The sequence below is a fragment of the Euprymna scolopes genome, chromosome 9 (assembly GCF_053919585.1).
Source record: "Euprymna scolopes isolate OS-2025 chromosome 9, ASM5391958v1, whole genome shotgun sequence".
NCBI classification, from domain to species: Eukaryota; Metazoa; Mollusca; class Cephalopoda; order Sepiida; family Sepiolidae; genus Euprymna; species Euprymna scolopes.
The window spans coordinates 86863618-86881579 of record NC_136490.1 but is presented as its reverse complement, the minus strand read 5'-3'; the positions used below and the strand labels follow the sequence as shown (position 1 = coordinate 86881579).

At 35.9% G+C, this 17962-nt stretch overlaps 1 protein-coding gene across 1 annotated transcript in view; it reads left to right on the top strand.

The window, feature by feature from the left end:
• LOC145284621 (A disintegrin and metalloproteinase with thrombospondin motifs 8-like) overlaps nt 1–17962 on the top strand; it is a 51722-nt gene that overhangs the window by 16763 nt on the left and 16997 nt on the right. The window contains exons 8-10 of the mRNA XM_080133528.1: nt 1826–1905; nt 3916–4020; nt 17744–17907. Coding sequence (XP_079989654.1) covers nt 1826–1905; nt 3916–4020; nt 17744–17907 — 349 coding nt within the window. The remainder of the gene's footprint in view (nt 1–1825; nt 1906–3915; nt 4021–17743; nt 17908–17962) is intronic.

Sequence of the window (17962 nt, the reverse complement as noted above, 5' to 3'; positions counted from 1 at the left end):
CAGTAATACCGTATGATTTAACTTTCATAAGAAGACCTTCACAACAAACCCGTTAAAGGCATTAGATATATCAAAGGCAACTGCCTTAGTTCCCCTGCCTTGTCCAGTGCTTGTTATATACGTTCAGAGATAATAGGATATATGCAGTAGAACGAGCTTGCCTAAATTCATCCTATCGGCTTGAAAGAAGGGGTCGGTCATAGCCTCATCGTTCCTAGGTATCTATGAGATGGTAGACTACATCATCTTATATATACTAATTGTATTTAAGATTGTTGTTGATTGATTAAAAACTCAATGATTTTAGTAATGAGAGGAAGGGGAGTAATGGAGCGATAATTGATTGGGCCAGTTCTTTCATCAGAATTCTTGAATACTAGTACCACAGAAGCAATTTTCTAGCAGCAGTCAGGGAAGAAAGATTCGGTAAAGTATTTATTATAGAGTTGTGAGAGAACTGGGGTAAACTCAACGGAGCATTTTTAAATAGTATCGCAGGAATGCGATCAGGCCAACACGCTTTTGATGAGTCTAAATTTTTATGTGTAGGAGTGATTTTCAGATCATAGAATAATGTTTCTGTTCGCGGAGGGAAATTTGGGAGGGGGTGATTTTGTGGGTCTAATGTAGAGTTGGAGATGAACCGCCGAACAATCAAATTAGCCTTCACAGTTCCCGTGCAAATAATCTCATAGTTGTTGGATATTGGGGAAATTGTTGATTGCTCATTATTAACTATATTATTAAAAACTTTCCAGAAACCGTAAGCTCCTAATTTCTGCGACATATTTCTGCTATTTCTATCTTCTGTAAACCAAAAATTGGTTTTAAAATGAGGTTTACTGATCCTAATGATTTGGAGGCTAGCGAGAACATGACCATCTGTGTCGGGGAATGATATATAGCAAAACAATGCGTGTTATCAGCTGTGTCTCTGTAATTCGAAAAAAAAAACTAGCCAATTACTATGGTAGATATTAAAGTCATCAAATGCATGTACTTGGCCACAAGTATCTAAAGAGAATGCCGTATCTATGCTATTAGAGACATGGTTGATTAGGGTACAGTCCTGGGTCGAGGAAGAATGGTAGAGAAATATAAGTAACTAGCGCTATGTTGCAAGCTTAGTGTAAAGCACATGGAGGTCTTGTCGTCTGATTCTAATATTAATTCTCTAGTCAAGGGGATGGTGTTACGAATATAAACTCCAAGTCCGTGCGTATGTATGCTGAATCCTTACAGAAAAGTGGAAAGAAATGTTAAAGTGTTTTTTCTTTGTAAGGAGACTTATTTGACTAGTTATTTATAACAGAAACAGGTTTGATTTAGCTTTAATTTTTAAAGAATTATCTTTAATGATTGTGTTAGAGTGGGATTTTGTTTCATTTTGATCATAATCAAGCAGACGAGCTCTTTAAATTCTATATTGGACACACATAATGACCGATGTATTTACGATACGTGTGACAATAAAAAAATTTGAAATTATATTAAAAAATCATCTGATCGTTTTTATAAAGTATGAGATTTTGCCATTTTTATAACGAGATAAAAATCTGGCAGAAACAGTTGCTATTGAGAATTCGAGATTTAGCTGAGCTCTTAAAGAATAAATTTACCCAATTTAAACATACCAGTTATTCATTTCCGATACATTCAGCTTCCTTAGTTTTGAAGTACCGACTTCCAGTCATTAATAAATGAAGCCTTCAAACCAGTTTGCTAAGACGAGGTACTTGTATTGTCTTTCATGAATTTCAAAATAGTCTGCAAAATAATTGTATGGATTTAAACAGCTAATCTGTAAAGTTATTCTGTTCAACAGCTATGTACCATGACAGGGATCAATACTGCGAAGAAAAGTTCGGAAAAGGCTTTCGTTACGTGGCTTTATATCCTCAACAGGTAAATACATTTTCGTCATAAAATCACATTTTTGCGACATTTGGGTATTATATAAATATTTGGCGTCATCTCAAATAGGAATTTATTTATGTCAGTAAGAAAACATCTTTTATTGAGGATCGTGAGTTACAGAGAAATAACATCTCCACACGTCCTTTACAATTATACAAAACATACATGCAAGCGTTTATTTAGGAAAATCGAGCGTTTAGTTATTTACTAGATCATCCGTGATTCGTTGGATTAGTATTTATTATATACATTATTAAATATTTATGAAAACTTTTCGGAACTTCCAAATATTTATGAAAACATTTTGATATCCAATATTTATTAAATCAAAATAGACTCGCCCCCCCCTTGCACTCCCACTATCATGCGCACACACATACTCTCTCTCTCTCTCTCTCTCTCTCTCTCTCTCTCTCTCTCTCTCCCTTCCCTTCTCCCTTCCACCCATTTATTTATCTTATTCGCCCCTACCACCATCATCTAATACATATGAAAAATATGCCAGGTGATAAGCAAAATAACAACTTCCACCGAGTTCTATAGATTTATGGAAGGCTCTAACACTACACTTCAATTTTTTGTTCTCGCTTAGTGGAGGAGAAATCCTTCACGACTGAGACAATTTTTATTTTTGTTCCTTCCCTCCCACATTAAAAACCGACCTTGGTGTCTAACTCTGCCCTCGTGGGGAGGCAAGTAAATAGGAACAATAAAACAGCATGTCCTATCTTAATCTTTTTCATGAATCCTTTTTTTTTTTTTCGAACCTTCTTCACTTAATCATTTTTTTCTTACTGTGTTCATTGTCGTTTTGTTTTATTCATTTTGCTGTTTTTCTATCTAATATATTAACACGCCCGTCTTAGAAGTTACTTATATAAACCTATGTTTATATTCTACGGCTATATCCTAATGTTTCTGCTTATTTAGTATTATAAGACTATGTTAAATTTCGGAAGAGAAAGAAAAAGAGGTTAAGTTATCTCTAATCCTCATTATCATAAATAAAGGAGTGTGCAATTTTTTCTAAATAACAAAGTGACAATATGTTGATGCTTTACAATCAGTGAATATATTTAACATTTGATTGTCGTGATTAGATTGTAGTGACATACAAAGAACCGAGTGTTTGTCTTGCGCTGTCCAAATCAAACGTGTTTGGAAAAATTTGCACGCAGATGTCTGCACATAGCATTGTGAGTAAAAATCACTAGATACGATGTTTATATTTTAATTCAATCAAAAGTATAACACTTAAATACAACGCGATCTCATGGTATTCTACCAAGAAGACAAAATCCAAACATTAATCGGTAGGCTTTTAAAACTACTTTCACTTATTCACTTCCATACGCAAGTGTTGCTTTTCAAAGAACAAGCACCCCTTTACTTTAAACACTGACTTGCTGCGACAGCCTCTTTCACTTTCATACCTCATCGAAATGACTTAATTCAAGAAACACTTAACTGTGTATCCTTTCTTTTTTCCCTTTTAATCATATCTTCATGTTGAACTCTTAATATAGTGACTACCATCAAGCTTTTCATGCTTACGTGTCACCAATAATCAAGAAAATCTTATCGCAAAGATAGAACGTTTTCTTTCCAAATTTTTATGTGAATGTTATAACTTTGAATATATATAAAACCTTTGTAGTATTTATATTTGTTTCAAATATTATTTTATTCATATTGTATTTAACATTGAGGTTCAATTATCTCTGCAAGTTTATACGGCCGGACGCTCCGCTCATTGGGACAACTGTACAAGATCAGCTAATATTAAAGTAAGTAGACGACAGGAAGAAAATGGAAACGTGAAATATTTTGGTATAAGAATAAAGATTTAAAAAATTAAATATGTGCAGTATATTTTCTAAATGACAGTTTTATATCACGTATCTGTATTGTGCAATGTTTCACCTTATCTGGTTCTAAATTTGCTCTAACTAGATAGATGTTATGAACATACATTTTTGATAAGCTTTTCTTTTTCAGACGTGTGGAATTCAATCCTGTGCAAATCTGGATCCTGGACCCGAATTTGGGGCGATTCGAGTTGATGAAGAAGGAATCGACGGTCTCTACTGCGGACCAGGCAAAGTAAATATTGAACAAAAACAATAAGCAGATAAAAAAGCATATTAAGTTCTTTTATAGGAAATTAAAAAAAAAATTCATTTTATAGCAAGCCCCACTCTCCTCGATGGCTTACTTCGACTTGCGCAACTGCCATTGCTCAAAGGCAGCATGCATACCGCAGACTTACCGACATAAGTCCAGTTCAAACAGACAGAAGTATATAGAAGCTAGAAATAACGTTAAGAAAGAAATAGCGACAGCCAAGAGAGAATTTACTGAAACCACTAAAAAACGCATCGAAGCACAAAAATTAGGAACTCGGGACTTCTGGAAAATCTACAACAGTGTAGTAAATAATGAGCAATCAACAATTCCCCCACTAACCAACAATCACGAGGTTGTTTGCTCAGCAACTGAGAAGGTTAACATGCTTGCCTGCCGGTTTGCCTCAAACTCCACACTGGACCCTCTCAACCACCCCCTACCTGACTTTCCTATGCGGACAGACACCACGCTAGACGATCTGAAAATCACCCCTGCTCAGGTGCATGCTATCATAAAAAACGTTGACACTTCAAAGGCATGTGGACCCGATCTCATCCCAGCTGTACTATTTAAAAAGTGCTCAGCTGAAGTATCTCCAGTTCTCTCCAAACTATACAACAAATGCCTTAACGAATCTTGCTTTCCGGGCTGTTGGAAAACTGGAAGAATTCTGGAGAAAGAACGGACCCATTAAATTATCGCCTCATTAGCCTCCTCCCACTTTTTTCCAAAATATTTGAGACCTTAATTAACCATGCTCTAGTCCATCACCTTACAGATGATAAACTTCTGACTGACCAACAATATGGATTTAGACAAGCCCGTTCCGCAGCAGACATCCTCACTGTAATCTCTGAACGTATATACCACTCACTGGACAAAGCCGGGGAGGGCAGAGCGGTAGCTCTAGATATATCTAAGGGTTTTGACAGGGTATGGCATGAGGGTCTCCTCAGGAAAATTAAATCATACGGTATCACTGGTAGAATACTAAACATAATTAAATCCTTCTTAGATAAGAGAAAAATCCAGGTTGTCCTCGACGGTCGTACATCTAAACAATATGATATAAATGCGGGAGTGCCCCAAGGGTCTATCCTTGGACCTCTGTTGTTCCTAATATTCATAAATGACCTCCCCGACAAAATTTCCTCTGAGATGGGTATATATGCTGATGACGCCACACTCTATAACAGGCATGACAGTAAAATAAATGAACACATATCTAAAAAAGAAAATGGCAGAAACACTAGAGGATGACTTCCGATCTGTAGTGGAATGGGGACAAAAAATGGATGATCACGTTCAATGCCGCCAAAACTAAGCTAGTTTCCTTCAATAAATACAAGAAACCTTCTCTACCACCTATAGCAATGGCCAACGACACTTTATCTGAGAGTACATCTTTCAAACTCCTTGGCCTAACGTTCACAGGAAACATGAGTTGGAACAATTACATTGAAAGCATTGCCAGGGCCGCTGCAAAGAAGGTAGGCTCTCTCTACCGTGCTAGAAAATTACTAACAACCGAAAGTATCATGTACCTCTATAAGGCCACCATTCGCCCATGTATGGAGTATTGCTGTCATATTTGGGCTGGTGCATCTGCTACTGGTCTCTCTCTCCTAGACAAGGTTCAAAAGAGAGTCGCCAATCTGATAGGCCCTGAACTGGCATCTAAGCTTCAGCCTCTGTCCCATCGACGAAATGTTGCATCCCTCTGTCTGTTCTACAAGTATTTTAATGGAGAATGCTCTGACGAACTGCAAGCACTTGTGCCCCCACGACGTAAACATCCTCGACAAACCCGACAGGAAACTAAATCTCACCCCCACACAGTAGAGATCCCTAGATGTAAAAGATCTTTCTATTCCAGTAGTTTCTTCCCCAGAACCGCTAGACTTTGGAATTCCATTCCGGGTCCTTGCTTCCCCAACGGTACTGACGTACAGAAGTTCAAGTGTAACGTGAACAGACACCTTGCTGCCCAAATCCCTACATAGTACCCCAGTAGATGTTACCCCTGATAGTAGCCCCCTACACCAAAGTGGCAATGTGCCTTGTCTGGGGTGAAAATGTAGTAAAAAAAAAATAATAATAAAAAATAATGTATGCACCGAGTAGACATTTAAATGAAAATATGTTTCAATGAAAGTAAAGAAAATGTGTTATTCTAAATGTTTGTTTTAACCTGACAAAGGGCTATCACTAAAATGAGGGGTGATAGTTTAAAAACCCCAAAGCAAAAATGCCTATTAAAGCTTTAATGGAGATCATTCCAGCAAATGCAGCGTCCAATACTACTGATTAAAACCATTCTTTGTCTACTGTGCAAATACAGAAGACAAATTATATAATATTAAAACTATTTTAGTGTGTATGCCGCTTTAGATTTATAAATTGCATTTTTCTAAACTGACTTATGAATCCCAACGATTTATCAATAAAATTGTCCGGATGTCATTCATTTTAAATAATGTAAACAAATAAATGTAACAGGCAAACTTATTTTTATATATTAAGGCGGCATCAACCTGTTCAGGGACAGATTTCTTTCGCGTTATGGTATAATGCGATTTTAAATTATATCTAAAATTAATTGTGACTAATTCTACTAAAAATTAAACAAACAAAATAAAACAAAAACTGAAAAAATAAAGTTATTTTTTTTAGGAAAATGTTATAATTCATAGTAGTTAAGTCAGTCTTTAAAATTATTAAATAAACATCGAAATTTAAATATTTCTCACAGCTAAAGAGTCTATGTAGATGTTTATTATAAAATGAGAGTGTGGAAGTCACTAAGAATTGAATACTTTCAACGTTAAAAACCATCAGATGAAAAGAATACATCGATAACCTTAGAAATTTTTTTTTTTTTTTTTTTTTTTTTATTACATTTTCACCCCAAACAAGGCAAATTGTCACTTTGGTGTAGGGGGCTACTATCAGGGGCAACAACTACTGGGGTACTATGTAGGGATTTGGGCAGCAAGGTGTCGGTTCACGTTACACTTGAACTTCTGCATGTCAGTACTGTTGGGGAAGCAGGGACCTGGAATGGAATTCCAGAGTCTTGCGGTTCTGGGGAAGAAACTATTGGAGTAAAAAGATCTTTTACATCTAGGGACCGCTACAGTGTGGGGGTGGGATCTAGTAGCCTGTCGGGTTTGTCGAGGGTGCTCGCGTCGTGGGGGCACAAGTGATTGCAGTTCGTCAGAGCATTCACCACTAAAATACTTGTAGAAAATGCAGAGGGATGCAACATTTCGTCGATGGGACAGAGGCTGAAGCTTAGATGCCAGTTCAGGGCCTATCAGGTTTGCGACTCTCTTTTGAACCTTGTCAAGGAGCGAGAGACTAGTAGCAGATGCACCAGCCCAGATGTGGCAGCAATACTCCATACATGGGCGAATGGTGGCCTTATAGAGGTACAGGATACTTTCGGGTGTTAGTAGTTTTCTAGCACGGTAGAGAGAGCCTACCTTTCTTGCAGCGGCCCTGGCAATGCCTTCAATGTAATTGTTCCAACTCATGTTTCCTGTGAACGTTAGGCCAAGGAGTTTGAAAGATGGACTCTCAGATAAAGAGTCGTTGGCCATTGCTATGGGTGGTAGAGAGGGTTTCTTGTAATTATTGAATGAGACTAGTTTAGTCTTGGCAGCATTGAACGCGACCAACCACTTTTGTCCCCATTCCACTACAGATTGGAGGTCTTCCTCTAGTAACATATCCTCCAAGCAACCAGGACGATGGCTACTATACATCAAAGCATTCATGTATGGGTCATTTTTGTTCATGTATGGGTCATTTTTCTTCATGTATAGGTCATTTTTGTTCTTATATGGGTCATTTTTGTTCATGTATGGGTCATTTTTATTCATGTATGGGTAATTTTTATTCATGTATGGGTCATTTTTATTCATGTATGGGTAATTTTTATTCATGTATGGGTCATTTTTATTCATGTATGGGTCATTTTTGTTCATGTATGGGTCATTTTTGTTCATGTATGGGTCATTTTTGTTCATGTATGGGTCATTTTTGTTCATGTATGGGTCATTTTTATTCATGTATGGGTCATTTTTGTTCATGTATGGGTCATTTTTGTTCATGTATGGGTCATTTTTGTTCATGTATGGGTCATTTTTATTCATGTATGGGTCATTTTTATTCATGTATGGGTCATTTTTGTTCATGTATGGGTCATTTTTATTCATGTATGGGTAATTTTTATTCATGTATGGGTCATTTTTGTTCATGTATGGGTCATTTTTATTCATGTATGGGTCATTTTTATTCATGTATGGGTCATTTTTGTTCATGTATGGGTCATTTTTGTTCATGTATGGGTCATTTTTATTCATGTATGGGTCATTTTTATTCATGTATGGGTCATTTTTGTTCATGTATGGGTCATTTTTATTCATGTATGGGTCATTTTTATTCATGTATGGGTCATTTTTGTTCATGTATGGGTCATTTTTATTCATGTATGGGTCATTTTTATTCATGTATGGGTCATTTTTGTTCATGTATGGGTCATTTTTGTTCATGTATGGGTCATTTTTATTCATGTATGGGTCATTTTTATTCATGTATGGGTCATTTTTGTTCATGTATGGGTCATTTTTATTCATGTATGGGTAATTTTTATTCATGTATGGGTCATTTTTGTTCATGTATGGGTCATTTTTGTTCATGTATGGGTCATTTTTGTTCATGTATGGGTCATTTTTATTCATGTATGGGTCATTTTTATTCATGTATGGGTCATTTTTATTCATGTATGGGTCGTTTTTGTTCATGTATGGGTCATTTTTATTCATGTATGGGTCATTTTTATTCATGTATGGGTCATTTTTGTTCATGTATGGGTCATTTTTGTTCATGTATGGGTCATTTTTATTCATGTATGGGTCATTTTTATTCATGTATGGGTCATTTTTATTCATGTATGGGTCATTTTTATTCATGTATGGGTCATTTTTGTTCATGTATGGGTCATTTTTGTTCATGTATGGGTCATTTTTATTCATGTATGGGTAATTTTTATTCATGTATGGGTCATTTTTATTCATGTATGGGTCATTTTTATTCATGTATGGGTCATTTTTGTTCGACATAGAATTGTCTCTCATACTTATGTTGAATATTGTGACTCACGGATAGCCCCGGATGAGCTGATAGATCGAGGAAACAAGTAAAAGTTAGCGCTTGTTATGTAAGAATGCATTGTTACTCAACACATATCTAAGGAAATGGCAGAAACACTAGAGGATTATCTGCAATCTGTAGTGGAATGGGACAAAAATGGATGGTCACATTCAATGCTGCCAAGACTAAGCTTGTTTCCTTCAATACCTACAAGAAACCTTTTCTACCACCAATAGCAATAGCCAAGAACACGCTGCCTGAAAGTACTTCCTTTAAACTCCTCGGCCTAACGTTTACAGGGAACATGAACTGGAATATATACATTGAGAGCATTGCCAAGGCTGCTGCAAAGAAGGTAGGCTCTCTCTACCGTGCCAGAAAATTACTTACGCCTGAAAGTACCCTGTACCTCTATAAGGCCACCATTCGCCCATGTATGGAGTACTGTTGTCACATTTGGGCTGGTGCATCTGCTGCTTGTCTCTCACTCCTGGACAGGGTTCAAAAGAGAGTCGCCAACCTGATATGTCCTGAACTGTCATCTAGGCTTCAGCCTCTGTCCCATCGGCGAGATGTTGCATCCCTCTGCCTGTTCTACAAATACTTTGATGGTGAATGCTCTGACGAACTGCAAACACTTGTACCTCCTCGACGTGACTACCCCCGACAAACCCGACAAGCAACTAAGCCTCACCTCTTTACAGTAGAGATCCCTAGGTGTAAGAAAGCCTTTTACTGCAATAGTTTCTTCCCCAGAACTGCAACTCTTTGGAACTCCCTTCCGGGATTCTGCTTTTCCAACTGTACTGATATGCAGAAGTTCAAGTGTAATGTGAAGAAACATCTTTCTACTCATCTCCCTTCATAATGACCCCGCAAATTATGTCCCCTATAGTAGCCCCCTACTTCAAAGTGGCACTTGCCTTGTTTGGGGTCAAAATTTAATAAAAAAAAAATTTTAATGCAATATTTCGATAGAAGAAGAATGTGCTATAAGAGAAATAGTTGAAAACAATAAGATATTTACAGGATGGAATGATAATATTGCCGCCTTAAAAAGACATGATTCCATTTCTGTTTGATGAAACTCGGTTTTCGTTTCTGTTTGATGAAACCCGGTTTTCGTTTCTGTTTGATGAAACCCCGTTTTTATTTCCGCTTCATGAAACACGGTTTTTATTTCTGTTTGATGAAACCCGGTTTTTATTTCTGTTTGATGAAACCCGGTTTTTATTTCTGTTTGATGAAACCCGATTTCATTTCTGTTTGATGAAACCCGGTTTTTATTTCCATTTCATGAAACCCGGTTTTCATTTCTGTTTGATGAAACCCGGTTTTCATTTCTTATTGATGAAACCCGGTTTTCATTTCTGTTTGATGAAACACGGTTTTTATTTCCGCTTGATGAAACACGGTTTTTATTTCCGCTTCATGAAACACGGTTTTTATTTCTGTTTGATGAAACCCGGTTTTTATTTATGTTTGATGAAACCCGATTTCATTTCTGTTTGATGAAACCCGGTTTTTATTTCCATTTCATGAAACCCGGTTTTCATTTCTGTTTGATGAAACCCGGTTTTCATTTCTTATTGATGAAATCCGATTTCATTTCTGTTTGATGAAACCCGGTTTTCATTTCTTATTGATGAAACCCGGTTTTTATTTCTGTTTGATGAAATCCGGTTTTCATTTCTGTTTGATGAAACCCAGTTTTCATTTCTTTTTTATGAAACCCGGTTTTCATTTCTGTTTGATGAAACCCGGTTTTCCTTTCTGTTTGATGAAACACGGTTTTTATTTCTGTTTGATGAAACCCGGTTTTCATTTCTGTTTGATGAAACCCGGTTTTCATTTCTGTTTGATGAAACCCAGTTTTCATTTCTGTTTGATGAAACCCGGTTTTCATTTCTGTTTGATGAAACCCGGTTTTAATTTCTGTTTGATGAAACCCGGTTTTCATTTCTGTTTGATGAAACCCGGTTTTCATTTCTGTTTGATGAAACCCAGTTTTCATTTCTGTTTGATGAAACCCGGTTTTCATTTCTGTTTGATGAAACCCGGTTTTAATTTCTGTTTGATGAAACCCGGTTTTCATTTCTGTTTTATGAAACCCAGTTTTCATTTCTGTTTGATGAAACCCGGTTTTCATTTCTGTTTGATGAAACCCGGTTTTCATTTCTGTTTGATGAAACCCGGTTTTCATTTCTTATTGATGAAATCCGATTTCATTTCTGTTTGATGAAACCCGGTTTTCATTTCTTATTGATGAAACCCGGTTTTTATTTCTGTTTGATGAAATCCGGTTTTCATTTCTGCTTGATGAAACCCAGTTTTCATTTCTGTTTGATGAAACCCGGTTTTCATTTCTGTTTGATGAAACCCGGTTTTCCTTTCTGTTTGATGAAACACGGTTTTTATTTCCGCTTCATGAAACCCGGTTTTTATTTCTGTTTGATGAAACCCGGTTTTTATTTCTGTTTGATGAAACCCGATTTCATTTCTGTTTGATGAAACCCGGTTTTTATTTCCATTTCATGAAACCCGGTTTTGATTTCTGTTTGATGAAACCCGGTTTTCATTTCTGTTTGATGAAACCCGGTTTTTATTTCTGTTTGATGAAACCCGGTTTTTATTTCTGTTTGATAAAACCCGGTTTTCATTTCTGTTTGATGAAACCCGGTTTTCATTTCTGTTTGATGAAACTAGTTTTTTATTTCTTTTTGATGAAACCCGGTTTTCATTTCTGTTTGATGAAACCCGGTTTTTATTTCTGTTTGATGAAACCCAGTTTTCATTTCTGTTTGATGAAACCCGGTTTTCATTTCTGTTTGATGAAACCCGGTTTTCATTTCTGTTTGATGAAACCCGGTTTTAATTTCTGTTTGATGAAACCCGGTTTTTATTTCTGTTTGATGAAACCCCGTTTTTATTTCTGTTTGATGAAACCCAGTTTTCATTTCTGTTTGATGAAACCCGGTTTTCATTTCTGTTTGATGAAACCCGGTTTTCATTTCTGTTTGATGAAACCCGGTTTTCATTTCTGTTTGATGAAACCGGTGTTCTGTTCTTATTGATGAAACCCGATTTCATTTCTGTTTGATGAAACCCGGTTTTTATTTCTATTTGATGAAACCCAGTTTTCATTTCTATTTGATGAAACCCGGTTTTCATTTCTGGTTGATGAAACCCGGTTTTCATTTCTGTTTGATGAAACACGGTTTTTATTTCTGTTTTATAAAACCCGGTTTTCATTTCTGTTTGATGAAACCCAGTTTTCATTTCTGTTTGATGAAACCCGGTTTTCATTTCTGTTTGATGAAACCCGGTTTTCATTTCTGTTTGATGAAACCCGGTTTTAATTTCTGTTTGATGAAACCCGGTTTTTATTTCTGTTTGATGAAACCCCGTTTTTATTTCTGTTTGATGAAACCCAGTTTTCATTTCTGTTTGATGAAACCCGGTTTTCATTTCTGTTTGATGAAACCCGGTTTTCATTTCTGTTTGATGAAACCCGGTTTTCATTTCTGTTTGATGAAACCGGTGTTCTGTTCTTATTGATGAAACCCGATTTCATTTCTGTTTGATGAAACCCGGTTTTTATTTCTATTTGATGAAACCCAGTTTTCATTTCTATTTGATGAAACCCGGTTTTCATTTCTGGTTGATGAAACCCGGTTTTCATTTCTGTTTGATGAAACCCGGTTTTTATTTCTGTTTTATAAAACCCGGTTTTCATTTCTGTTTGATGAAACCCGGTTTTTATTTCTGTTTTATAAAACTCTGTTTTCATTTCTTTTTGATGAAACCCGGTTTTCATTTCTGTTTGATGAAACCCGTTTTTTATTTCTTTTTGATGAAACCCGGTTTTTATTTCTGTTTGATGAAACCCGGTTTTTATTTCTGTTTGATGAAACCCGGTTTTTATTTCCATTTCATGAAACCCGGTTTTGATTTCTGTTTGATGAAACCCGGTTTTTATTTCTGTTTGATGAAACCCGGTTTTTATTTCTGTTTGATAAAACCCGGTTTTCATTTCTGTTTGATGAAACCCGGTTTTTATTTCTGTTTTATAAAACTCTGTTTTCATTTCTGTTTGATGAAACCCGGTTTTTATTTCTGTTTGATGAAACCCGTTTTTTATTTCTTTTTGATGAAACCCGGTTTTTATTTCTGTTTGATGAAACCCGGTTTTATTTTCTGTTTGATGAAACCCGGTTTTCATTTCTGTTTGATGAAACCCGGTTTTCATTTCTGTTTGATGAAACCCGGTTTTCTGTTCTTATTGATGAAACCCGATTTCATTTCTGTTTGATGAAACCCGATTTCATTTCTGTTTGATGAAACCCGGTTTTTATTTCTGTTTGATGAAACCCAGTTTTCATTTCTGTTTGATGAAACCCGGTTTTCATTTCTGGTTGATGAAACCCGGTTTTCATTTCTGTTTGATGAAACCCGGTTTTCATTTATGAAACCCGGTTTTCATTTCTGTTTTATAAAAAACAGTTTTCACTTTTTTCATCTACTTATATGCCAGTTGTGTACAAATCCCAAGAGCGATAGGAGCCTTCTGTCATGTCTGAAAGTGACACAAGGTTCAACGAGCGAGATCGGAGATGCGCCGTTGTACAACTCATGTTTCCTACCGATCCAATTGCCAGCTCCCTCAAAATGCATCGCTGTATTGCGATGAATAACAGGAACATGTCCATGATGATGATGAAAACAAAGTTTCCGGTCATGGTTATGGTTTTAATGTGGGAGCCACATCATGCCAAAGTGGGAGCCACATCATGCCATCTGACATCTTCGAAGTCAACTTGAAAGTCAACACCAAAGTGCACCTGGATGAATGTGATGGTCCCCTGGTACAATCAGGTGGCCGTTGGCAAACTCTGGGTGTGGTAGCAGAACTTGACGCCGGCACACAAGTTCAAAGAAACCTAGGCTTCAGAAGGAGTGCTACGACTCACTGCCCCCCTCCTCTCTCGACCTGAATGCCCTAGACTACTTCGTTTAGTCATACAGCATCACCAACATGACCTCCCACAACACCAAAGCCAGCCTGGTCGCCGCCATCCGCCGAGTATTCGCCGAGCTCTTGCTAGTGCTCGTGGAATAGGCATGACTCCAGTTCCGGTGGCGTTGATTGAGACTGAAAGCGGCTACATTGAATAGATGTCAGCTCTACTACATTATCAAGTTCCCTGAATTATTTTTTTCAGTAAAATTTGTAAAATAAAGCTGTAATGTTATTTTCTTTAGGGCGACAATTTTATCGTTCCAATCTGTAATATAAAGATTGGAATTTAGTGAAGCACGTTATACATATGTGTAATAAGCGATTTTGGAATTTGACTTACATAAACAAAAATTAAGGTAATTAATAATAACAAGGATGATCTTGCCGTACGAATGATGTTAATAGTGAATATACAGAATTAATGTATAAACGCGCAAAAAATTGAATGCACGCGAAAACAAACATTGCAACTAGTGAAAAAATATTCAATTTCGCGCGTGCGCGCAAAATAATTGAATGCACGTGCGCACGGAAACAAACATGGTGACCAGTGAAAACAATACGGAATACATCGGATAATAAATATCCTAACATTATTGTCCTTATATTAAATGAAAAATTCTTTGTATAAGAGGGGTGTAATCCGTTGAAAAAATTGAAAAAAAAACGAAAAAAATAAAAGGAGAGAGTGTGCATTGCACAGGTCCACCCTAGTTTGTGGGTGACACTTCTGCATATCAGTGACATATTAGCAACAGAGACGAGTTATTGATTCCTGTTCTTCAAAAGAAAACTAACGTCTAGCGGCCATTATGAGAACCTCAAATATAAACAAGTGTTTACGATAACGCAAAAGTGTATAATAACAAAATAAATGAAACAAAAATATGAAAATTGAAACATTTATTGTATCAAAAATGTATCAATATATAATTTTAATGTATTAATATTCATAACTGAAAATAAAATAATAAATATAAAAACATTTACAGAATGCTTTTTGGATTATTTGTATTTTTTTACGGTGAGGTTCTATAAAAATGTAGCAAAATGTAATTTTAAAAAAACATAAAACATTTATAGAAATTTAAGAATAATTTTTCTTTGTACAGAAAGATTGTATAAAAATGTAGCAAAATATAATTTTAGTTTGCACGCACTTTCAGAAAAGGAAGAGTTATCGACCCTTGTTCTTTGGCTTACAAGTTACATCTGTCGGCGGTTCTTAAAACTAAAATGCACATATTCGCCTCATTTCACTGACATGCAGAAGTGTCGTGTGTGTATGTCTCTGTGTGTGCGTGCGTGCGTGTGTGTGTGTTAACAGCCTTAAAAATATCAGGAAATAATAATTAACTGATTAAATAATATTTCAAATCAAATCTTTAAAAAAAAAAATGAAAAGTCCTCCACACACATACGTATTGAAGTGTTTCTATGTATTTATAAAATGTTTGGAACTTATGACCCTGCCCCCAGGCCATTCCCCCTTTCTGCACCAAGAAGTGAGGTCTTATTTTACGTTAAATTTATATAAGAAAGTGATCTCCCGCACTAAAATTTTAAATTTTAATTATTTTTAAAAATTCTTTCTTTTAGGCCGTTGAAACGTATTAGCCAAAACAGGTAGATTTTGATTTATTTTTAGGAGGAAAACTACGTAAAAAAACATGTTTTAAATATGTAAATTGATCAAGTAGTTTTTTTTTATATTAGAAAAACATATTTGCTTTGGTTTTTATTTGAAAACAATTCCAACTCGCAATGAAAACTACAAATAAAAAATCGTAAATAAATAATTTTGGACACGGAAAACGTATTTTTTTAAAATCAAGTTCTAGTTTTAATCACGCACAAACTAGAAAATATTTTTTTTAAATATGTAGATGCACCTGAACAATCGGCACCCCTTTACAATTTTTTCCTTTTCGTATTTTTTTCAACTATTTCTGCGGAAGAAACCGAAAGCAAAACTATAATGTATAACGTATATATACTGGTTAAAAATTAAAAATAAACTAAGATGAATGAACACAATGTATCATGATTTTTTTAAATCCTGATTCTTTTTGGACCCTTAAAACTATTTCAACAGGCTTAAGACCCTCAAAAGAACGGTCCGTAAAAAATCTAATTCTTTGATGCCCCTAGCGCTGCTCTGCGACTTTTATTTTCGAAGGAGATAGAGTTTGAAAATATGGAAAGACAGACAGATAGACAGACAGACAGACAAATATGTAGCCTTTTATATATTAAATTTTCTAGCTCCACAAAAGCAATAACTAGTATTACAAGAAAGGTTTTGTGATGTTCTAAATAATTCAACGCACATTTGTTTCTTTTTCTTTCTTTTTTTACCTAAATGTCAGAAATTCGTATGCAATCAAATATTTTGCATTCTGAGATTCAGCTAAACTGAACAGATTATTTTTTAAAACGTCAAATATAAAGGAATGATGAATTACAAACTGTATCCTTTATATGCGAAGTTTCTTTAACTTAACCTTAAAGATAAACAAATATTTTGTCTGTGTTTATTTCGTTTTTGAATTCAGCTAATCATTCCATATATACTTACTTATTTACTGTTATTAGCAAAGGTTTTGAAGGGTTTGTCAATGGCAAGCTTGTTCATTTTCTGGAAAGTTTGGGCCTCTTTAGTGATGTTCAGTATGGATTTCGTGGTTTTCGTTCAACAGTTGATCTATCTATTAACTGTTGCAGCTGAGCAGATCTGTCGGCTTATAAATAATTCAGGAGAGTATGGGACTATTGCGCTTGACATTTCGAAGTCGTTCTGGTCTTCTATATAAACTTCTGAGTTATGGTATTAGTGGTAAGGTTTTTGACATGATTAGGTCTTTTCTTTCTTATTGAAACTTGCGAGTAATTCTAGATGGTGTCTCTTTATCTTTTCATATCAATGTTTGTGTTCCACAAGGCTCTATTCTATGCCCAACGCTGATTCTTCTCTATATAAATGACCTTTCCTAGAATATTATTCCGAAAATTAACCACTCTATATTTTAGCATTGCTTTTCGCCCACCTCCCTCAGATCAGTTGAAATATGCATCTAGAGGCTTACCTAGATTCAGTTATGGGTTGGGATAAAAAATGGCTTGTTTAAATTAATCTTAAGACTCAGCTGCCGCCGTTTACCAATCGTAGGCATGTCTCTTTTCTTCCTGGGATTCTTATGGATAGCTCTGCTCTTGAGGAAAGCCCGACTCCGAAATTTCTTGGTCTTTCTTTCTCATCAAATACTTCTTGGAGTTCATATATTGGATCATTGCTGTTTCTGCTTCTCGTACAATCGGTTCGGAAGAGACTAGCCGCTAGTCAAGGTATTGCTTTGGACGAACAGGAGCAGTAGATAGATTGTTGCTTTGGAGATTAAACCGAATAGGAAAAAAGAGAAAGTGAATATGAATGACCAAGTAACTAAGATCACTTTGTCGTCACGTGATGTGGGACCCTATATAATGAGAAAAGTCAGCCTTAACAATTTTCTTGTTTTTTAGGTATGTCGTTTAGATTTACGCTGCGAAAATCTTACCCAAGCTAACCTTTGGGAACCTGTGCCTGTGCAGATTGGTAACTGGGGGGCATGGAGCCCTTACTCAGAATGTAGTCGTACTTGTGGTGTGGGTTACAGCTATTCTCGACGTAACTGCGACAATCCAAGGTTAGTGAAATCTTTTTATTGTGTTACGTTTGAGTAACTTTCTGAAATGTTATTT